This window comes from Artemia sp. Qi Xiang Cuo, chromosome 17 (genome assembly GCF_049724085.1).
Source record: "Artemia sp. Qi Xiang Cuo chromosome 17, ASM4972408v1, whole genome shotgun sequence".
NCBI lineage: Eukaryota > Metazoa > Arthropoda > Branchiopoda > Anostraca > Artemiidae > Artemia > Artemia sp. Qi Xiang Cuo.
The window spans coordinates 26,745,589-26,770,411 of NC_142810.1; the positions used below are offsets into that span (position 1 = coordinate 26,745,589).

The 24,823-nt window shown below is 38.7% G+C and overlaps 1 protein-coding gene across 3 annotated transcripts in view; it reads left to right on the forward strand.

Annotated features, from left to right (window-relative positions):
* Nucleotides 1-24,823, forward strand: part of Nt5b (5' nucleotidase B) — a 154,554-nt gene that overhangs the window by 53,049 nt on the left and 76,682 nt on the right. For all 3 annotated transcript variants that reach the window (XM_089103738.1, XM_089103737.1, XM_089103736.1), the window contains 2 exons: nucleotides 14,712-14,858; nucleotides 21,355-21,448. In XM_089103738.1, coding sequence (XP_088959864.1) covers nucleotides 14,712-14,858; nucleotides 21,355-21,448 — 241 coding nt within the window. The remainder of the gene's footprint in view (nucleotides 1-14,711; nucleotides 14,859-21,354; nucleotides 21,449-24,823) is intronic.

A 24,823-nucleotide genomic window follows, 5' to 3' on the forward strand; every position in this document is an offset into this window, starting at 1 on the left:
CCCACTGGCCCCCGGCCCACCAAAGGCCATCCCCGGGTCCCCCCAAGGCCCATCGAGCTCCAGAAGGACCAACGGGATCCCAAAGGCCCTCCACCGGTCCCCAAATGTCCCCCAGGCCCTCACCTGGCCCCCCGGACCCTCAAAGGCCCCCCCAAGCTCCCAAAGGGCCACCGGTCCCCAAATGTCCCCCAGGCCCCCAACTGTCCCCCCGGACCCTCAAAGACCCCCCACGCTCCCAAAGGGCCACCGGCGCCCCCAAAGGCCCACCCAGACCCCCAAAGACCATCTCCGGGCCCCCCAAAGGCCCATCGAGCTCCCCAAGGACCAACGGGGTCCCAAAGGTCCTCCACCGGCCCCAACTGTCCCAAATGCCCTCCCATGGTCCTCAAAGGTCCCCCAGGCTCCCAAAGGGCCACCGGCGCCCCAAAGGCCCTCCACCGGTCCCCAAATGTCCCCCAGGCACCCAAAAGCCCACCCCGACCCCCACAGGCCAACCCCCGCCCCCCAAGCCCCTCCCCCCGTCACCCAAGGTCCCCCCCTGCTCCCAAAGGACCCCCGGTCCGCATGGGACCCAACGACCCTCAAAGGCTCTCCCCGAGCACCCGTCTTTCGTTGATGTGAGTTGTCTGAAATCTATGATTTGGGATGTGGAGTTTGCTATTTCAGGCTTTTCTGAGCAGGATTTCTTAGCCATTCGTAGGTGTGTGTTGACTGAAACCAATACTTTGGGATGAATAGTTTGCTATTTCAGGCTTTTATGAGCTAGGTTTCATAGCCTTTCGTTGGTGTGTGTTGAGTGAAACTTATGATTTGGGATATGTAGTTTGCTTTTTGGACTTTTCTGAGTTGGATTTCTTAGTCTTTAATAGGTGTTTGGTGTCTGAAACCTATGATTTGGGATCTGTAGTTTGCTATTTTCAACTTTTCTGAGCTGGATTTCCTAGCCTTTCATAGGTATGTGTTGTCAGAAAATTATGATTTGGGATGTATAGTTTGCTATTTCAGGCTTTTCTGAGCTAAGGTTTTCTAGTATTTCGTAGGTGAATGTTGTCTGAAACCAATAGTTTGGGATGAATAGTTTGCTATTTTTGACTTTTCTGAGCTAGGTTTCTTAGTCTTTCGTTGGTGTGTGTTGACTGAAACCGATGATTTGGGATGTGTAGTTTGCTATTTTTGACTTTTCTGAGCTGGATTTCTTAGTCTTTCATAGGTGTGTGTTGTATGAAACCTATGATTTGGGATGGTTGGGTTGCTAATTTTTACTATTCTGAGCTGGATTTCTTAGACTTTCATAGGTGTGTGTTGTCTGAAACCTATAGTTTGGGATGACTAGTTTGCTATTTTTGACTTTTCTGAGCTAGGTTTCTTAGCCGTTCATAGGTGAGTGTTGTCTGAAACCTATGATTTGGGATATGTAATTTGCTATTTCCGACTTTTCATAACCGGATTTCTTAGTCTTTCTTTGATGTGTGTTGTCTGAAACCTATGATTTGGGAGGTGTGTGTTGCTATTTTTTTGAATTTTCTGATCTGGATTTATTAGCCATACGTAGGTGTGTGTTGACTGAAACCTATGATTTGGGATGGTTAATTTGCTATTTTTGACTTTTCTGAGCTAGATTTCTTAGCCTATCATATGTTTGCTCTTTCAGAAAATTATGATTTGGGAGGTATAGTTTGCTTTTTGGACTTTTCAGAGCTAGGATTCTTAGTCACTCATAGGTGTTTGTTGTCTGAAACTTCGAGTTTGGGATGAGTAGTTGGCTATTTCAGACTTTTCTGAGCTAAGGTTTCTTAGTATTTCATAGGTGAATGCTGTCTGAAACTTATGATTTGGGATATGTAAATTACTATTTCGGGCTTTTCTGAGTTAGATTTCTTAGTCTTTCATTGGTGTGTAGTGTCTGAAACCTATGATTTGGGATGTGTAGTTTGATATTTTCGACTTTTCTGAGCTAGGTTTCTTAGCCTTTCATAGGTCTGTTTTGTCAGAACAATAAGATTTGGGATGTGTGGGTTGCTATTTCAGGCTTTTCTGAGCAGGATTTCTTAGCCATTCGTAGGTGTGTGTTGACTGAAACCTATGATTTGGGATGGTTAATTTGCTATTTTTGACTTTTCTGAGCTGGATTTCTTAGCCTTTCATAGGTGTGTCCTTTCAGAAAATTATGATTTGGGAGGTATAGTTTGCTTTTTGGACTTTTCATAGCTAGGATTCTTAGTCACTCATAGGTGTTTGTTGTCTGAAACTTCGAGTTTGGGATGAGTAGTTGGCTATTTCAGACTTTTCTGAGCTAAGGTTTCTTAGTATTTCGTAGGTGAATGCTGTCTGAAACTTATGATTTGGGATATGTAAATTACTATTTCGGGCTTTTCTGAGTTGGATTTCTTAGTCTTTCATAGGTGTGTGATGTCTGAAACCTATGATTTGGGATGTGTAGTATGCTATTTTCGACTTTTCTGAGCTAGGTTTCTTAGCCTTTCATAGGTATGTGTTGTCAGAAAATTATGATTTGGGATGTGTAGTTTGCTATTTCAGGCTTTTCTGAGCTAAGGTTTTCTAGTATTTCGTAGGTGAATGTTGTCTGAAACCTATAGTTTGGGATGAGTAGTTTGCTATTTTTGACTTTTCTGAGCTAGGTTTCTTAGTCTTTCGTTGGTGTATGTTGACTGAAACCTATGATTTGGGATACGTAGTTTGCTATTTTTGACTTTTCTGAGCTAGGTTTCTTAGCCTTTCGTTGGTGTGTGTTGACTGAAACCTATGATTGGGATGTGTGGTTTGCTATTTTTGTCTTTTCCGAGCTGGATTTCTTACCCATTCATAGGTGAGTGCTGTCTGAAACTTGTGATTTTAGATGGTTAATTTGCTATTTCCGGCTTTTATTAGCTAGGTGTCATAGCCTTTCATAGGTGTGTTTTGTCAGAAAATTATTATTTGGGATGTGTAGTTTGCTATTTGAACTTTTCAGAGCTAGGATTCTTAGTCCATCATTGGTGTTTGTTGTCTGAAACCAATAGTTTGGGATGTCTAGTTTGCTATTTCAGGCTTGTTCATTTTTAATTTCTGTCATGAAATGCAAGAGTTGGAAAATTATGGTCCTAGTCCACCAGCTCAGTATTAGGATCCCAGTCCGCCAGCCTAAACTATGGAAATTCACTAGCTCAGAATTGGGGTCTTAGTCCACCAGCCTGAATGGTGGAACTACACAATCTCACTCTTGGGGTCTCAGTCCACCAGCCTGAATGGTGGAAATTCGCTATCTCAGAATTAGGGTCTTAGTCCACCAGCTCGAATGGTGGAAATTCACTATCTCAGAATTGGGGTCTTAGTCCACCAGACTGAATGGTTGAAATTCACATTAGACGACACAAAAACTTACACACACACACACACACACAAAACTTACACACACAAACACACGAAAACACACACACACACACGCCAAAACTTACACACACACACAAACTTACACACACACACACACACAAAAACTTACACATTCACACAAAAACTAACATACACACAAAAACTAACAACCACACAAAAACTAACACACACACACACACACACACAAAACTTAAACACACAAACACACGAAAACTCACACACACACACGCCAAAACTTACACACACACAAAAACTTACACACACACACACACACACACACAAACTTACACATTAACACAAAAAGCTCACACACACACACGCACAAAAACTTACACACACACACACACACATACACAAAACTTACACACACACACTAAAACTTACACACACACGCCAAAACTTACACAAACACAAAAACTTACACATGCACACGAAAAATTACACAAATACACACGAAAACTTACACACACATGACAAAACTAACACACACACACACACAAAAACTTAAACACACACACACACACACAAACACACACACACACACACACACACAAAAACTTACACATGCACACGAAAACTTACATTCACAAAAAAACTTACATGCACAAAAAAACTTAAACACACACACAAACAAAAAACTTACACACACACACACACACACACACGAAAACTCACACACACACGCAAAAACAAACACACACACAAAGACATACACACACACACACACACACACACACAAAAACAAAAAAAAGAACACAAAAAACTCACACACACACGCACAAAAACTTACACACACACACACACACAAACTTCACACACACACACACACGAAAACTTACACACACACACAAAAACTTACACACACAAAAACATACACACACACACACACACACACACAAACACACAAAAATACAAACACAAACACACACATACACACACAAACTAACACAAACACACAAAAAACTTATATCCACATGCAAAAGCTTAGACACACAAAAACTAACACACAAACAAAAAAACTTACACCCACACTCAAAAACTTACATTCACACAAAAACTTACATGCACACATAAACTTACACACACACACAAAAACTTACACACACGCACAAAAACTTAAACACACACACAAAAGCTTACACACACACACACGAAAACTTACACACACACACCAAAACTTGCACACACACACACACACACACATACACACACACACACACACACAAAAACTTACACATGCACACGAAAACTTACATGCACACAAAAACTTATACACACACACACGAAAACTTACACACACACGTCAAAACTTACACACACAAAAGCTTAGACACACAAAAACTTACACACACACACACACACAAAAAAATACAACCACACTCAAAAAATTACAAACACACACAAACACAAAAACTTACACACACACAAAAACATACACACACACACACACAAAAAATTACACACACACGCAAAAACTTACACACACACACACACAAAAACTTACACACACACACGAAAACAGACTCACACACAAAAACTTACACACACGCACAAAAACTTACACACATACAAAAACTTACACACACGCACAAAAACTTACACACACACACACACGAAAACTTATGCACACACACGAAAACTACCATATCACAGTTACATTGTCTTAATTTTTCAAATTTCATTTTGAATTTCTATCGTGAAATGCAAGAGTTGGAATATTTCAGTAGTGACTTGCTGTGCTTTACCTTCTCACAGTTACATTCTCTTGATTTTTCGAAGTTCATTTTGAATTTCTGTCATGAAATGCAAGAGTTGGAAAATTGGGGTCTTAGTCCACCAGCTCAGTATTGGGGACACGGTCCACCAGCCTGAACGGTGGAAATTCACTAGCTCAGAATTGGGGTCATAGCCCACCAGCCTGAATGGTGGAAATCCACTAGCTCAATATTGGGGTCTCAGTCCACCAGCCTGAATGGTGGAAATTCACTAGCTCAGAATTAGGGTCATAGTCCACCAGCCTGAATGGTGGAAATTCACTAGCTCAGAATTGGGGTCTTAGTCCACCAGCCTGAATGGCTGAAATTCACATTAGACGAGGTTACGTGCGCACACACACACACAGAGAGAGACGACTAACACACAGGGACAACACACACACAAAGAGACGACACCTAACCTTTTCCGGCGAGTATGGTTAGGTTAGGTTAGGCTAGATTAAGTTAGGTTAGGTTAAGTTAGGTTAGGTTAGCCCACGTACGCTTCACTTAGGTTAGCTTAGGTTAGGTGAGAGACAGGCAAAAAGTTAGGTGTATGATTAGGTTAGGTTAGGTTAGATTAAGTTAGGTTACGTTAAGTTAGGTTAGGCTAGGTTAGCCTACGTACGCGCGCGTACGTAGGCTAACCTAGCCTAACCTAACTTAACGTAACCTAACTTAATCTAACCTAACCTAACCTAATCATACACCTAACTTTTTGCCTGTCTCTCACCTAACCTAAGCTAACCTAAGTGAAGCGTACGTGGGCTAACCTAACCTAACTTAACCTAACCTAACTTAATCTAGCCTAACCTAACCTAACCATACTCGCCGGAAAAGGTTAGGTGTCGTCTCTTTGTGTGTGTGTTGTCCCTGTGTGTTAGTCGTCTCTCTCTGTGTGTGTGTGCGCACGTAACCTCGTCTAATGTGAATTTCAGCTCATTCAGGTTGGTGGACTAAGACCCCAATTCTGAGCTAGTGAATTTCCACCATTCAGGCTGGTGGACTATGACCCTAATTCTGAGCTAGTGTATTTCCACCATTCAGGCTGGTGGACTGAGACCCCAATATTGAGCTCGTGGATTTCCACCATTCAGGCTGGTGGGCTATGACCCCAATTCTGAGCTCGTGAATTTCCACCGTTCAGCCTGGTGGACTGTGTCCCCAATACTGAGCTGGTGGACTAACACCCCAATTTTACAACTCTTGCATTTCATGACAGAAATTCAAAGTGAACTTCGAAAAATCAAGAGAATGTAACTGTGAGAAGGTAAAGCACAGCAAGTCACTACTGAAATATTCCAACTCTTGCATTTCACGATAGAAATTCAAAATGAAATTTGAAAAATAAAGACAATGTAACTGTGATATGGTAGTTTTCGTGTGTGTGCATAAGTTTTAGTGTGTGTGTGTGTGTATGTTTTTTTGAGTGTGTGAAATTTTTTGTGTGTGTGTGAGTTTTTGTGAGTGTGTGTAAGTTTTTGTGTGTGCGTATGTTTTCGTGTGTGTGTGTTAGTTTTTTTGTGTGTGTGTGTGTATGTTTTTGAGTGTGGGTGTAAGTTTTGTGTGTGTGTGTGTGTGTGTGTTAGTTTGTGTGTGTGTTAGTTTTTGTGTGTGTGTGTGTGTGTAAGTTTGTGTGTGTGGGTGTCAGTTTTTGTGTCTGTATGTGTGTAAGTTTTTGTGTGTCTAAGCTCTTGTGTGTGTAAGTTTTGACGTGTGCGTGTAAGTTTTCTTGTGTGTTTGTATTGGTTTTTGTGTGAATGTAAGTTTTCGTGTGCTTGTGTAAGTTTTTGTGTGTGTGTGTGTTTGTGTATGTTTGTGTGTGTGTGTGTGTGTGTAAGTTTTGGTGTGTGTGTGTAATTTTTCGTGTTTTTGTTTTTTTGTTTATGTTTTTGTGTTTAATTTTTGGTGCGTGTTTTTTAGTTTTTGTGTGTGTGTGTAAGTTTTTGTGTGCATGTAAGTTTTTGTGTGCATGTAAGTTTTTGCGTGTGGGTGTAAGTTTTTTTGTGTGTGTGTAAGTTTTTTTGTGTCTTAGCTTTTGCGTGTTTTTGTTTGTGTTTTGTGTGTGTGTGTAAGTTTGTGTTTTTTTTAGTTTGTGGGTGTTTGTATAAGTTTGTGTGTGTGTGTGTGTGTGTGTGTGTGTAATTTTTTGTATGTGTATTTTTTTGTGTGGGTGTGTTAGTTTTCGTGTGTGTGTGTGTGTGGAAGTTTTTTGTGTGTGTGTGTGTGTATTTGTTTTTTAGTGTGTGTTGGTTTTTTTTTGTGTTCATGTGTTAGTTTTTTTTTGTGTGTGTGTGTGTGTGTGTGTGTGTTTGTTTTTTTGTGTGTGTTATTTTTTGCGTGTGTGTGTGAGTTTTAGTGTGTGTGTGTGTGTGTTTGTGAGTTTTGTGTGTGTTTGTGTGTAAGTTTTTGTGTGAATGTCAGTTTTTGTGTGAATGTAAGATTTCGTGTGCATGTGTAAGTTTGTGTGTGTGTGTGTGTGTGTGTGTAATTTTTTGTGTGTGTGTGTGTGTGTTTTTTTGTGTGTGTGTGTGTGTGTTAGTTTTGACGTGTGTGTGTAAGTTTTAGTGTGTGTGTGTGTAAGTTTTCGTGTGAATGTGTTAGTTTTTGTGTGTGTGTATGTTTTGTGGTGTGTGCGTTAGTTTTCGTCTGTGTGTGTGTATTTTTTGTTTATATGTGTGTGTGTGTTTTTAATTTTTTTTGAGTTTGTTTTTGTGTGTGTTGGTGTGTTCATTTGTTAGTTTGTGTGTGTGTGTGTGTGTGTGTGTGTAATTTTTTTTGTGTGTGTTATTTTTTTAGTGTGTGTGTGTGTGTTTTTGTGTGTGTGTGTGTGTTTGTTTTGTGTGTGTTTGTGTGTGTTTTTGTGTGTGTGTGATTGTTTTTTTTTTTTTGGTTGTATTTGTTCTTGTGAATTTTTATGTTTTTGTGTGTGTGTGTGTGTGTGTGTGTAAGTTTTTGTGTGTGTGTAAGTTTTTGCGTGTGTGTGTGTGAGTTTTCTTGTGTTTGTGTGTGTAAGTTTTTTGTGTGTGTGTGTAAGTTTTTGTGTCGTCTAATGTGAATTTCAACCATTCAGGCTGGTGGACTAAGACCCCAATTCTGAGCTAGTGAATTTCCACCATTCGAGCTGGTGGACTAAGACCCTAATTCGGAGTTAGTGAATTTCCACCATTCAGTCTGGTGGACTGAGACCCCAATATTGAGCTAGTGGATTTCCACCATTCAGGCTGGTGGACTAAGACCCCAATTCTGAGCTAGTGAATTTCCATCGTTTAGGCTGGTGGACTGGGATCCTAATACTGAGCTGGTGGACTAGGACCCTAATTTTCCAACTCTTGCATTTCATGACAGAAATTCAAAATGAACAAGCCTGAAATAGCAAACTAGTCATCCCAAACTATTGGTTTCAGACAACAAACACCAATGATGGACTAAGAATCCTAGCTCTGAAAAGTTCAAATAGCAAACTACACATCCCAAATCGTAATTTTGTGACAACACACACCTATGAAAGGCTATGAAACCTAGCTAATAAAAGCCGGAAATAGCAAATTAACCATCTAAAATCACAAGTTTCAGACAGCACTCACCTATGAATGGCTAAGAAATCTAGCTCAGAAAAGACAAAAATAGCAAACCACACATCCCAATCATAGGTTTCAGTCAACACACACCTAGGAAAGGATAATAAATCCAGCTCAGAAAAGTCAAAAATAGCAAACTAAGTATCACAAATCATATGTTTCAGTAAACACACAACAACTATAGACTAATAAAACTAGCTAAGAAAACTAAAAAATAGCAAACTACTCATCCCAAACTATAGGTTTCAGACAACATTCACCTACGAAATACTAGAAAACCTTAGCCCAGAAAAGCCTGAAATAGCAAACTACACATCCCAAATCATAATTTTCTGACAACACATACCTATGAAAGGCTAAGAAACCTAGCTCAGAAAAGTCGAAAATAGCAAACTACACATCCCAAATCATAGGTTTCAGACATCACACACCTATGAAAGACTAAGAAATCCAACTCAGAACAGCCCGAAATAGTAATTTACATATCCCAAATCATAAGTTTCAGACAGCATTCACCTACGAAATACTAAGAAACCTTAGCTCAGAAAAGTCTGAAATAGCCAACTACTCATCCCAAACTCGAAGTTTCAGACAACAAACACCTATGAGTGACTAAGAATCCTAGCTATGAAAAGTCCAAAAAGCAAACTATACCTCCCAAATCATAATTTTCTGAAAGGACACACCTATGAAAGGCTAAGAAATCTAGCTCAGAAAAAGTCAAAAATAGCAAATTAACCATCCCAAATCATAGGTTTCAGTCAACACACACCTACGAATGGCTAAAAAATCCTGCTCAGAAAAGCCTGAAATAGCAACCCACACATCCCAAATCATAATGTTCTGACAACACATACCTATGAAAGGCTAAGAAACCTAGCTCAGAAAAGTCGAAAATATCAAACTACACATCCCAAATCATAGGTTTCAGACACTACACACCTATGAAAGACTAAGAACTCTAACTCAGAAAAGACCGAAATAGTAATTTAAATATCCCAAATCATAAGTTTCAGACAGCATTCACCTATGAAATACTAAGAAACCTTAGCTCAGAAAAGTCTGAAATATCCAACTACTCATCAAAAACTCGAAGTTTCAGACAACAAACCCAAATGAGCGACTATGACACCTAGCTCCGTAAAGTCCAAAAAGAAAATTATAACTCACAAAACATAACATTATGAAAGAGCAAACATATGAAAGGTTAAGAAATCTAGCTCGGAAAAGTCAAAAATAGCAAATTAACCATCCCAAATCATAGGTTTCAGTCAACACACACCTACGAATGGCTAAGAAATCCAGCTCAGAAAATTCAAAAAAATAGCAACCCACACATCCCAAATCATAGGTTTCAGACACTACACACCTACGAAAGACTAAGAAATCCGGTTATGAAAAGTTGGAAATAGCAAATTACATATCCCAAATCATAGGTTTCAGACAACACTCACCTATGAACGGCTAAGAAACCTAGCTCAGAAAAGTCAAAAATAGCAAACTAGTCATCCCAAACTATAGGTTTCAGACAACAAACACCTATGAAAGGCTAAGAGATCCATCTCAGAAAAGTCAAAAGTAGCAATCCACCCATCCCAAATCATAGGTTTCATACAACACACACCTATGAAAGACTAAGAAATCCAGCTCAGAAAAGTCAAAAATAGCAAACTACATATCCCAAATCATCTGTTTCAGTCAACACACACAAACGAAAGACTAAGAAACGTAGCTCAGAAAAGTCAAAAATAGCAAACTATTCATCCCAAACTATTGGTTTCAGACAACATTCACCTACGAAATACTAGAAAACCTTAGCTCAGAAAAGCCTGAAATAGCAAACTATACATCCCAAATCATAATTTTCTGACAACGCATACCTATGAAAGGCTAAGAAATCCAGCTCAGAAAAGTCGAAAATAGCAAACTACACATCCCAAATCATAGGTTTCAGACACCACACACCTATGAAAGACTAAGATATCCAACTCAGAAAAGTCCAAAAAGCATACTACATATCCCAAATCATAAGTTTAACTCAACACACACCAACGAAAGGCTATGAAACCTAGCTCATAAAAGCCTGAAATAGCAAACTAATCATCCCAAAGTATTGGTTTCAGTCAACACATACCTACGAATGGCTAAGAAATCCTGCTCAGAAAAGCCTGAAATAGCAAACTACACATCCCAAATCATAGATTTCAGACAACTCACATCAACGAAAGACGGGTGCTCGGGGAGAGCCTTTGAGGGTCTGTGGGTCCCATGAGGACCGATTGGTCCTTGGGGAGCGGGGGGGGCCCTTTGGGGCCCGGGGGAGGGGCTTGGGGGGCCGGGGAGGGCAGTGGGGGGTCGGGGTGGGCTTTTGGGTGCCTGGGGGACATTTGGGGACCAGGGGAGGGCCTTTGAGGCGCCGGTGGCCCTTTGGGAGCCTGGGGGACCTTTGAGGACCATGGGAGGGCATTTGGGACAGTTGGGGGCCGGTGGAGGCCCTTGGGGACCCCGTTGGTCCTTTGGGAGCTCGATGGGCCTTTGGGGGGCCCGGAGATGGTCTTTGGGGGTCTGGGGGGGCCTTTGGGGGCGCCGGTGGCCCTTTGAGAGCTTGGGGGGTCTTTGAGGGTCCGGGGGGACAGTTGGGGGCCTGGGGGACAGTTGGGGACCGGTGGCCCTTTGGGAGCTTGGGGGGGGCCTTTGAGGGTCCGGGGGGACAGTTGAGGGCCTGGGGGACATTTGGGGACCGGTGGAGGGCCTTTGGGATCCCGTTGGTCCTTCTGGAGCTCGATGGGCCTTTGGGGGGCCCGGGGATGGCCTTTGGTGGTCCGGGGGCCAGTTGGGGGCCTGGGGGCCCTTTGGGGACCGTGGGCGGGCCTTTGGAAGCCTGGGGAGGGCCTTTGGGGGGCGGGGGGATGGCCTTTGGGGGTCTGGGTGGGCCTTTGGGGGCTCCGGAGGCCCTTTGAGACCTTGGGGGGCCTGTGGGTGGCCGGTGGGGCTTCCTGCGGGGCACAGGGCGGGCCGTTGAGGGCCTGGGGGACATTTGGGGACCGGTGGAGGGCCTTTGGGATCCCGTTGGTCCTTCGGGAGCTCGATGGGCCTTTGGGGGACCCGGGGATGGCCTTTGGTGGTCCGGGGGCCAGTTGGGGGCCTGGGGGACCTTTGGGGACCGAGGGAGGGCCTTTGGAAGCCGGGGGAGGGCCTTTGGGGCTCGGGTATGGCCTTTGGGGGTCTGGGTGGGCCTTTGGGGGCTCCGGAGGCCCTTTGAGACCTTGGGGGGCCTTTGGGTGGCCGGTGGGGCTTCCTTCGGGGCACAGGGAGGGCAGTTGAGGGCCTGGGGGACATTTGGGGACCGGTGGAGAGCCTTTGGGATCCCGTTGGTCCTTCGGGAGCTCGATGGGCCTTTGGGGGACCCGGGGATGGCCTTTGAGGGTCTGGGTGGGCCTTTGGGGGCTCCGGTGGCCCTTTGAGACCTTGGGGGGCCTTTGAGGCCCGGGGGCTTCCTTCGGGGTTGGGGTGGGGTATGAGAAGCCTTTGGGGTTGGGGTAGAGGACCTCACAACACTGTTAAAATACAACTTGTGTATTATAACGACCACACTCAAAACCTCTTCCAAAATCTCTTCAAAAATCACCCTTTAAAATGTCTCTAGCTGTTTCGCCGAAATAGTTCCATAAAATAGCTAAAACGGTTTCGCCAAAATTATCCCTAAACGGAATTTCGGCATGTTCCTTTTGTTTGGCATCTCTGCGCCAATGCATTTCAAATTATTTGGAAACCTTTTCGCGCGCTAAGATCAATACGTCTGCTCGGAAACGATTCTCTTGTTAGAAACAACAAATTAATTTCCCTTTCGTGAATCAATTCTCTTTAGAACAACAAATTAATTCCCCTTTCGTGTCAATCAATCAATCATGACATCATCTGTCATGTATGATCAAAACTTTGTCTCGGAGACAATTCTGGTCGAACTCCAAAGACATTAATTAACTTGACGTCATCTGTCAGACACTCCCTGGAAACAATTTGATTAATGACTGCCAACTCTAGACTGACCAGAAAAGAAAGTTGGCTCGGAAACGACAACAACATTGATCCCATTAACCACGTGTTCTCTCTAATTACTCTGTTCAAAACAATAACAACAACATTCGCTGAGGGCGTGCCAAAAACACACCTGGAGAAAGAGGTCATTGACCGATTACGCAATCATTCTCTCTAGGGATTCCATGCCCATATTTGGACCATAAACCACGTGGTGATCGTGGGAGTTTTAAAAAAAAGTGTCCGGATCGGGATTCGAAGGGGTGGTGTAATCGTCGGAGCTTTAGGGTCATCTCTACTTTTAACTTGTGAAATTATAGCACATCTTGCTTGCTTCTATAAGTTATTGACTCATATGAGCTTCTTTGATAGTCATGAACACCATATTTAGCATAAATATGGAACCATCCATATTCAGTTATAAATTTCCATCAAAATGTCCTGAAATTTTCAACTTAATACCTTTATTCATTCCTGAGAGACTATAAATACGCCTTTATGAAAAACTTCGATGGGCATAATGCCTTTTGATTTAGTTCAATGCCCCCAATAACATAATCTGCAAGTTCCAACGTACCCCCCTTTTTTCATGGAATATTGTACATACGCCCTTTGGATAATTCGGATACTCATAGTACCTTTTGAATTAGTTCTTCTCTCCCCTCAAGTTTCTCTGAAAGGAACATACTCGGACAAGTCCCAGTGTGTACCATTTCTTTGTGTCCCACTGTTTACCAGAGGGCACCAATCTACAGAATCACGGGTGATTTTTTTTTCTTCTCAATATTTTGCCACAAGACGGCTACAGAACATGACCAGATGATTTGGCTGTCGTTAAATATAATAAGTACTAGACTCCACTGAGCCAAAAAATAATAAAAACAGAAAAACTAAAGGCCAAACTTTGAGGGGGGGGGGGTATTGTCCACATTTTGGACATGTACGTTTCCCAGTGTGTACCATTTCTTTGTGTCCCACTGTTTACCAGAGGGCACCAATCTACAGAATCACGGGTGATTTTTTTTTCTTCTCAATATTTTGCCACAAGACGGCTACAGAACATGACTAGATGATTTGGCTGTCGTTTAATACCATAAGCACTAGACTCCACTGAGCCAAAAAATAATAAAAACAAAAAAACTAAAGGCCAAACTTTGGGGGGTATTGCCCACATTTTGAGGTAGGTTTATTCAAAAACAAAATTGTAACATAGCACAATTATTGATCCGGATGGTTGAACATTAGACTAGTAATGCTAAATGTCCTCTACAGATTTTTTTAAAAGATTTCTAGATGGAAGAAAGGCGACTTCATATTGGGTCCATTTCATTGGAGCCATTTCATATTGCGTCCCAGTTTACAGTACTCTCACCTATAAAACGAGTAATGATTTCTCCAGGGTTTTTAACTATTAGAGACTTATTTTGTTAAACAAACCTGTTTTGTCTCGCGGCGACGGGGCCGAGTTGAATTTTTCACGAAATGCTTTCCTTGGAGTTTTGTATTTGGGGGAATGGGTAATTTTTTTCCGTTCTTCACAAAGGACTAAACGATAAGAAATCTTTTCTTTTTTACATTTTTTTTCATCAGGTTCTTTAGCTAGTTAATTTATATATCACTTTGTATTTCACAAGGAATTCCCCCTGAGAAGAAATTTCACCTGAAAATGAACTTTTCTTATATTTTTGACTCTTTGTTTTGATTTTCATTATCATGTTTGTTAAACTTAAAAGCTTACCAGCAGCAACGAAAATGTTTCTGTTAGTAAAGATAATTGGAAAAACTATAGCATATCGTGTCTTGATAATTTTCTTCTTTTTTCCGGATTTGGCATATTACCATAATTTTTTTAATAGTTATATTCTTTGGTACCCCTGATTAAAAACCCTCTTTTTATGATAGCTAGTATAAGGAATGTTGTGACCTATCTTTGTTTCTTTTTTTCTAGGGCCGAAGTATACGATATTTATCCTAACCGGTTTCTTCAGTTAGATGAATCTCGGGTTTATGTTTTGAATACATTGTTCAATCTTCCAGAAACTTATATTCTAGCTTGTCTAATTGATTTCTTTGTTTCATCGCCTGAATATAAGCGGTAAGTAGCGTGTGATATTTATATACATTAAAAGACTATATTAATGAAAGACCTTTGTTATAAAAAAGAAAAAAAAATATGACATATGCACCTTCTTTCATGTCTTTTATGTCACAGGAAGCTTTAGTAGAAACCGCCATATAAATATTTCTTATTATTAAGTCAATATTTGTTTAGCCCAAACAGATAAACTTTCTAGCCATTCTTTGTATTTTTTTTAAAATAGGAATTTTAATTGAAAAATAATACTCGCATGACGTAAGAAACGCTCAGTAATGAACTAGACAAAGTTCATGCTTTATAGTTTCAAAGCATTCGAAAGTAAGTTTTCATTTAAGTAAAGGTCAAAATATTTAGTAATTCGGACTTGTTATAATAATATTTGTTTTCCAAAATAGTTTATAAGACTTTTCTGTTTTTGCATAGTAAATAATCGAAAAATTATGCATAAACAATGACATATTTTTATTGAGGACAGTGACTTCACACAGTAAAGAAATATTTTTATATTTCTATATTTCTATTATTTCTATTTTTATATATCTATTATAATTTATATTATTACTATATTTCTGTTATTTCTATATTTTATATTTCGATTTATTTATGTATGTTCACACAATATTTCGAAACCACATCTGGAACCCCTTTTCAACCGCAAGATGAAGATAAAAAACCAATAAAAGTAAAAAAAGCCAAAGCTAATGCTATCGCACAAAGTAGACGTTTCCATTTATAAGAAGAACAAAATCAGACAGTCTCAGATTAGTAAGAGAATGTTTAAAAGTTTTCTAAGTTACGTTTGTAGAAAGAAATATGCTGTAGATAACATATTAAAAAAATCAATACCGTACGACAAAAATTTCGTGTAATAAAGCATTTAAAACTATGAATCTTAAACCATTCCGTCTTCAATGGTTTGTAATTTAAAAAATAAAGGTAATAATGCCATTATGGCAAACATGAAAGTTGGGTCATCCTTTTACAAATGCTGTAACGAACTATTTCAATTTTCAGTAATTTTATCAGAACAAGTTCTTGGGTTTAAATTTCTTATTTACTGTCGGCAGGTTTTTTCTATAGGCGTGATTCAGAAAGTCCTAGAGGTCTGTCCTGTTTCAGAGACTGTCTGATTTAGTTCTTCTTGGGATTTGCTAGCTCATATCTGATATATATATATATATATATATATATATATATATATATATATATATATATATATATATATATATATATATATATATATATATATATATATATATATATATATATATATATATATATATATATATATATATATATATATATATATATATATATATATATATATATAATGGCATACTTGTTTTGGCATACTTTCAAGATAGTAGGAATTGGGAATCAGAGCCACAAGTTTTACCCCTATTATGTATTTTATCTATTCAATTTCTGTTTATTTCTGTTTCTATTTTCTCTTTCTTTTTTCTGTTATCTTATTTTTTTTATATTTCTATTTCTTTTCTACTTCCTTTTATTTTATTATTTAAATCCCTAGTAACGACCATAGATTTTGATCAGAGGGATTGGTTTTGATTAGTGGTGACAGAGATGTTTGGGCTATCCCAAGTTCTTTTTGCCATTATTTTATAATGGTAATAAAGGTAACAATATTATTTTGCTTAACGACTGTTATTATCTTGGGGATTGGTTTAGATTAGTGGCGAGAGAGATGTTTTGGCAATCCCAAGTTCTTTTTGCCATTGTTTTACAATGGTAATAAAGGTAACAATATTACTTTGCCTAACGACTATTATTCTCTTGGGAATTGGTTTAGATTAGTGGTGACAGAGATGTTTTGGCAATCCCAAGTTCTTTTTGCCTAACGACTATTATTATCTAGCGTATTGGTTTAGATTAGTGGCGTCAGAGATGTTTTGGCAATCCCAAGTTCTTTTTGCCTAACGACTATTATTATCTAGGGGATTGGATTATATTAGTGGAGGCAGAGATGTTTTGGCTATCCCAAGTTCTTTTTGCCATTATTTTACAATGGTAATAAAGGTAACAATATTACTTTGCCTAACGACTATTATTCTCTTGGGAATTGGTTTAGATTAGTGGTGACAGAGATGTTTTGGCAATCCCAAGTTCTTTTTGCCTAACGACTATTATTATCTATCGGATTGGTTTAGATTAGTGGAGACAGAGATGTTTTGGCTATCCCAAGTTCTTTTTGCCTAAAGACTATTATTATCTAGGGGATTGGTTTAGATTAGTGGTGTCAGAGATGTTTTGGCTATCCCAAGTTCTTTTTGCCTAACGACTATTATTATCTAGGGGATTGGTTTAGATTAGTGGCGACAGAGATGTTTTGGCTATCCCAAGTTCTTTTTGCCATTATTTTACAATGGTAATAAAGGTAACAATATTAATTTGCCTAACGACTATTATTCTCTTGGGAATTGGTATAGATTAGTGGTGACAGAGATGTTTTGGCAATCCCAAGTTCATTTTGCCTAACGACTATTATTATCTAGCGGATTGGTTTAGATTAGTGGCGACAGAGATGTTTTGGCAATCCCAAGTTCTTTTTGCCTAACGACTATTATTATCTAGGGGATTGGTTTAGATTAGTGGTGGCAGAGATGTTTTGGCTATCCCAAGTTCTTTTTGCCATTATTTTACAATGGTAATAAAGGTAACAATATTATTTTGCCTAACGACTATTATTCTCTTGGGAATTGGTTTAGATTAGTGGTGACAGAGATGTTTTGGCAATCCCAAGTTAATTTTGCCTAATGACTATTATTATCTAGGGGATTGGTTTAGATTAGTGGCGTCAGAGATGTTTTGGCAATCCCAAGTTCTTTTTGCCTAACGACTATTATTATCTAGGGGATTGGTTTAGATTAGTGGTGGCAGAGATGTTTTGGCTATCCCAAGTTCTTTTTGCCATTATTTTACAATGGTAATAAGGGTAACAATATTATTTTGCCTAACGACTATTATTATCTAGGGGATTGGTTTAGATTAGTGGTGGCAGAGATGTTTTGGCTATCCCAAGTTCTTTTTGCCTAACGACTATTATTATCTAGGGGATTGGTTTAGATTAGTGGCGGCAGAGATGTTTTGGCTATCCAAAGTTCTTTTTGCCATTATTTTACAATGGTAATAAAGGTAACAATATTAATTTGCCTAACGACTATTATTATCTTGGGAATTGGTTTAGATTAGTGGTGTCAGAGATGTTTTGGCAATCCCAAGTTCTTTTTGCCTAACGACTATTATTATCTAGCGGATTGGTTTAGATTAGTGGCGACAGAGATGTTTTGGCAATCCCAAGTTCTTTTTGCCTAACGACTATTATTATCTAGGGGATTGGTTTAGATTAGTGGTGGCAGAGATGTTTTGGCTATCCCAAGTTCTTTTTGCCTAACGACTATTATTATCTAGGGGATTGGTTTAGATTAGTGGCGACAGAGATGTTTTGGCAATCCCAAGTTCTTTTTGCCATTATTTTACAATGGTAATAAAGGTAACAATATTATTTTGCCTAACGACTATTATTATCTTGGGAATTGGTTTAGATTAGTGGTGACAGAGATGTTTTGGCAATCCCAAGTTATTTTTGCCTAAGGACTATTATTATCTAGGGTATTGGTTTAGATTAGTGGCGGCAGAGATGTTTTGGCTATCCCAAGTTCTTTTTGCCTAACGACTATTATTATCTAGGGGATTGGTTTAGATTAGTGGCGGCAGAGATGTTTTGGCTATCCCAAGTTCTTTTTGCCATTATTTTACAATGGTAATAAGGGTAACAATATTATTTTGCCTAACGACTATTATTATCTAGGGGATTGGTTTAGATTAGTGGCGGCAGAGATGTTTTGGCTATCCCAAGTTCATTTTGCCTAACGACTATTATTATCTAGGGGATTGGTTTAGATTAGTGGCGGCAGAGATGTTTTGGCTATCCCAAGTTCTTTTTGCCATTGTTTTACAGTGTTAATAAAGTTAACAATATTAGTTTGCCTAACGACTATTATTCTCTTGGGAATTGGTTTAGATTAGTGGTGACAGAGATGTTTTGGCAATCCCAAGTTCTTTTTGCCTAACGACTATTATTATCTAGAGGATTGGTTTAGATTAGTGGCGACAGAGATGTTTTGGCAATCCCAAGTTCTTTTTGCCTAACGACTATTATTATCTAGGGGATTGGTTTAGATTAGTGGTGGCAGAGATGTTTTGGCTATCCCAAGTTCTTTTTGCCATTATTTTACAATGGTAATAAAGGTAACAATATTACTTTGCCTAACGACTATTATTCTCTTGGGAATTGGTTTAGATTAGTGGTGACAGAGATGTTTTGGCAATCCCAAGTTATTTTTGCCTAATGACTATTATTATCTAGGGGATTGGTTTAGATTAGTGGCGGCAGAGATGTTTTGGCAATCCCAAGTTCTTTTTGCCTAAAGACTATTATTATATAGGGGATTGGTTTAGATTAGTGGCGGCAGAGATGTTTTGGCTATCCCAAGTTCTTTTTGACATTATTTTACAATGGTAATAAGGGTAACAATATTATTTTGCCTAACGACTATTATTATCTAGGGGATTGGTTTAGATTAGTGGCGGCAGAGATGTTTTGACAATCCCAAGTTCTTTTTGTCTAACGACTATTATTATCTAGGGGACTGGTTTAGATTAGTGGCGACAGAGATGTTTTGGCAATCCCAAGTTCTTTTTGCCTAACGGCTCTTGTTATCTAGGGGATTGTTTTATATTATTGGCGGCAGAGATGTTTTGGCTATCCCAAGTTCTTTTTGCCTAACGACTATTATTATCTAGGGGATTGGTTTAGATTAGTGGCGATAGAGATGTTTTGGCAATCCCAAGTTCTTTTTGCCTAACGACTATTATTATCTAGGGGATTGGTTTAGATTAGTGGCGACAGAGATGTTTTGGCAATCCCAAGTTCTTTTTGCCATTATTTTACAATGGTAATAAAGGTAACAATATTATTTTGCCTAACGACTATTATTCTCTTGGGAATTGGTTTAGATTAGTGGTGACAGAGATGTTTTGGCAATCCCAAGTTCTTTTTGCCTAACGACTATTATTATCTAGCGGATTGGTTTAGATTAGTGGCGACAGAGATGTTTTGGCAATCCCAAGTTCTTTTTGCCAATATTTTACAATGGTAATAAAGGTAACAATATTATTTTGTCTAACGACTATTATTCTCTTGGGAATTGGTTTAGGTTAGTGGTGACAGAGATGTTTTGGCAATCCCAAGTTCTTTTTGCCTAACGACTATTATTATCTAGGGGATTGGTTTAGATTAGTGGCGACAGAGATGTTTTGGCAATCCCAAGTTCTTTTTGCCATTATTTTACAATGGTAATAAAGGTAACAATATTATTTTGTCTAACGACTATTATTCTCTTGGGAATTGGTTTAGGTTAGTGGTGACAGAGATGTTTTGGCAATCCCAAGTTCTTTTTGCCTAACGACTATTATTATCTAGGGGATTGGTTTAGAGTAGTGGCGGCAGAGATGTTTTGGCTATCCCAAGTTCTTTTTGCCATTATTTTATAATGATAATAAAGATAACAATATTATTTTGCCCTAACGACTATTATTATCTTGGGGATGGGTTTAGGTTAGTGGCGACAGAGATGTTTTGGCAATCCCAAGTTCTTTTTGCCATTATTTTACAATGGTAATAAAGGTAACAACATTATTTTGCCTAACTACTATTATTATCCATGGGATTGGTTTAGATTAGTGGCGACAGAGATGTTTTGGCAATCCCAAGTTCTTTTCGCCATTATTTTATAATGGTAATAAAGGTAACAATATTAGTTTGCCTAACGACTATTATTATCTAGGGGATTGGTTTAGATTAGTGGTGTCAGAGATGTTTTGGCAATCCCAAGTTCTTTTTGCTATTATTTTATAATGGTAATGAAGGAACAATATTCTTTTGCGTAACGACTATTATTATCTAGGGGATTGGTTTAGATTAGTGGCCACAGAGATGTGTTTGTCTATCCCAAGTTCTTTTTGCCATTATTTTATTATGATAGTAAAGGTAACAATATTATTTTGCTTAACGGCTAATATTATCTAAGGCAGTGGTTCTCAAACTTCTTTAGGCACTGTACCCCTTTTTACCCACAAAACATTTTAGATACCCCTTCCCAGTCATCGGTACTAAGTAAACAATAGCCAAAATATAAATAAAATTGCCAGTCCTAGAGTTAAAGGGTTGTTTAATTTTTTGTTGGCCGGCCGTGTACCCCTTAAAATGTTTTACGTACCCCCAAGGGGTACGCGTACCACAGTTTGGGAACCACTGATCTAGGGATTGGTTTGGATTAGTGACGAAAGAGAAGTTTTGGCTGTTACAAGTTCCTTTTTCCATAAGGTCGACAAATAATTATATTTTTAGTTTAATGTTTCATTCCTTAAAGATTAAATCCCAAAAGATGTAACTTTGTTTTCTTCTCTTCAGAGAGCTTCATGGAGTTCGTATGGGGGATTTGTACATGTCCTACAAATCCATGTTTCAAGATGTTAGATCAGCTGTTGATTGGGTTCATGAAAAGGTAAGTTTCTTCCTAATCAACACTTAAAGTGTACGGTATTTTCTGTTTGAATCTTACCTCTACTTTGTTGCATTATTCCAATTATGTAGTCTGTTTTAAGAAAAAGGTCCATTATACTAGTTTTCTGTTTCCTACAGATGTCGCAATCTCACGCAAAGGATGATAATGGATCTAGCTTGAAAGTAAACAAATGCTCGGAAATCGATGCAGAAATATGGCATATGGCCCCAAATTATTTTTGTTCGTCAAACTATTACCTAAATTTGAAGTAAGCACTTCCAAAAATATTGAATTTTGAACCCTTAAACTGCATCTCTTGGCTTTGACAACGCTGACTGTTCATTTCGCTTTTTGATTCATGGCAATCTATCAAAGCATATTAATTAGATATTTTAAGCCTTCGAATATCTAAGCAACTGTTCAAGAATGGACATTTTGATAGTAAAAGATGATTTATCGTTTTGGGCTCTTTCATAATACTTGACCTATCTATTCTGGCAAACATATCGGCAAATTGGCGAGGCTATATAGAGCAGCGGCATTACCACACAGGGGCGTCGTTCGGAGGAGGGGGGCAAGGGGGTAGTTACCCCCAATAATTTGGAGAAAACATTATTATATAGTCAATGCCCCGTTGACTATCCAGATATGGATCCCTGTTGGCCTCCCCCCACCCTCCAATAAAAATGCTGGAGTTACACCCTTGTTACATGTCCTTTACCTTTCTCTGCTTTGGGAATTCTTCACAGAAACAGAAAGACTAAAAGTTAGGTCCGCGCGATGGAGTTATTGGAAGTTTTGAATACGTATACCGCTCTTCGACAGAAATTCATGTCTTTTGAATAAGTGTAAAATCCTTGATCCTTGTGAAGTTGTGGCAAAGCAAGAAATTGATGCTAAAAAAAGACCCTTGAGTACTTTCATGATTTCCTGCTGCTGCATGTATGATACGAGCTATGAATGTATATAGCCAAAATAATCTAATCTTTTACTGTTCAAGTATTGTTTATTGTCTTTTTTCTCTTTACTCTGCCATGCTGTTGTTTAATGGTGGGCTGAAATAAACCATGTATCTATTTCTATATATAGTTTACCTGTACAAGTTCGACGATTCCTTAATGCTAACGTCCTATCCCGATTAAAGTCACATTTTTGAATTAAAGCAAAATTATGTACGATTGCAGCACCAATAATGTATTTCGTTCATAATTTTCTGTGCTTAGAAATGTTCGACATTCAGGCACAATCTTTATGACTCGCAAATCAGAATCAAGATCTAAGGCATCATTTTTGGGAATCAGAATAGACGGAGGCTTGGTAAAGTAGTTTTTCTATCAATAAGAAAAAGATGGAAAAAGCAGTAGTCCTTAGCAAATAGTACCAATTTACCATTGATATAGCTTTTTAAATAAATTTCTTGCCATATCAATTCGTGCTTGAGTAGTGCAAGTGCGATATTAAAATCAAGGATAAGCTTTCATAATTCACAAATCTTGGCTTTGAAACAACCGGTATGACTACGGTTTGACTCGGGCATAACACTTTCTTTGAAGTGATCGAATATATTTTGTCAGATTTGGTTCACCCTCCTTATCCACCTCCAGCCTAAGAAATGCATCGTCTTAAGCTATAGTTTTTAGTAATGATTATGTTAATGTAAGCTGCAACTACATTGGAACTTGAAGTAGAATCCTCCCCTCATCCCTGAGGACTTGAGAGGCTATTCTTTCTTCTTTAGAAGACGGAGTATTTCACTATAATGTATTAATTCGGTTAATATCTTAGAACTTGAGTATTAGTTTTTAGTAATGACCATGGTAATGTAAACCACAACCACATTGGAACTTGAAGTAGAATCCTCCCCTCTTCCCAGAGGACTTGAGCGGTTATTCTTTCTTCTTTAGAAGACGGAGTATTTCACTATAATGTATGAATTCGGTTAATGTCTTAGAACATGAGTATTAGTTTTTAGTAATGACCATGGTAATGTAAACCACAACCACATTGGAACTTGAAGTAGAATCCTCCGCTCTTCCCAGAGGACTTGAGAGGTTATTCTTTCTTCTTAAGAAGACGGAGTATTTCACTGTAATGTATGAATTCGGTTAATGTCTTAGAACTTGAGTATTAGTTTTTAAAAATTACCATGGTAATGTAAACCACAACCACATTGGAACTTGAAGTAGAATCCTCCCCTCTTCCCAGAGGACTTGAGAGGTTATTCTTTCTTCTTTAGAAGACGGAGTATTTCACTATAATGTATGAATTCGGTTAATGTCATAGAACTTGAGTATTAGTTTTTAGTAATGACCATGGTAATGTAAACCACAACCACATTGGAAGTTGAAGTTGAATCCTCCCCTCTTCCCAGAGGACTTGAGAGGCTGTTCTTTCTTCTTTAGAAGACGGAGTATTTCACTATAATGTATAAATTCGGTTAATGTGTTAGAACTTGAGTATTAGTTTTTAGTAATGACCATGGTAATGTAAACCACAACCACATTGGAACTTGATGTAGAATCCTCCCCTCTTCCCTGAGGACTTGAGAGGCTATTCTTTCTTCGTTAGAAGACGGAGTATTTCACTATAATATATGAATTCGGTTAATGTCTTAGAACTTGAGTTTTAGTTTTTAGTAATGACCATAGTAATGTAAACCACAGCCACATTGGAACTTGAAGTAGAATCCTCCCCTCTTCCCAGAGGACTTGAGAGGCTATTCTTTCTTCTTTAGAAGACGGAGTATTTCACTATAATGTATGAAGTCGGTTAATGTCTTAGAACTTGAGTATTAGTTTTTAGTAATGACCATGGTAATGTAAACCACAACCACATTGGAACTTGATGTAGAATCCTCCCCTCTTCCCTGAGGACTTGAGAGGCTATTCTTTCTTCTTTAGAAGACGGAGTATTTCACTATAATATATGAATTCGGTTAATGTCTTAGAACTTGAGCATTAGTTTTTAGTAATGACCATGGTAATGTAAACCACAACCACATTGGAACTTGAAGTAGAATCCTCCCCTCTTCCCTGAGGACTTGAGAGGCTATTCTTTCTTCTTTAGAAGACGGAGTATTTCACTATTATGTATGAATTCGGTTAATGTCTTAGAACTTGAGTATTAGTTTTTAGTAATGACCATGGTAATGTAAACCACAACCACATTGGAACTTGAAGTAGAATCCTCCCCTCTTCCCAGAGGACTTGAGAGGCTATTCTTTCTTCTTTAGAAGACGGAGTAGTTCACTATAATGTATGAATTCGGTTAATGTCTTAGAACTTGAGTGTTAGTTTTTAGTAATGACCATGGTAATGTAAACCACAACCACATTGGAACTTGAAGTAGAATCCTCCCCTCTTCCCAGAGGACTTG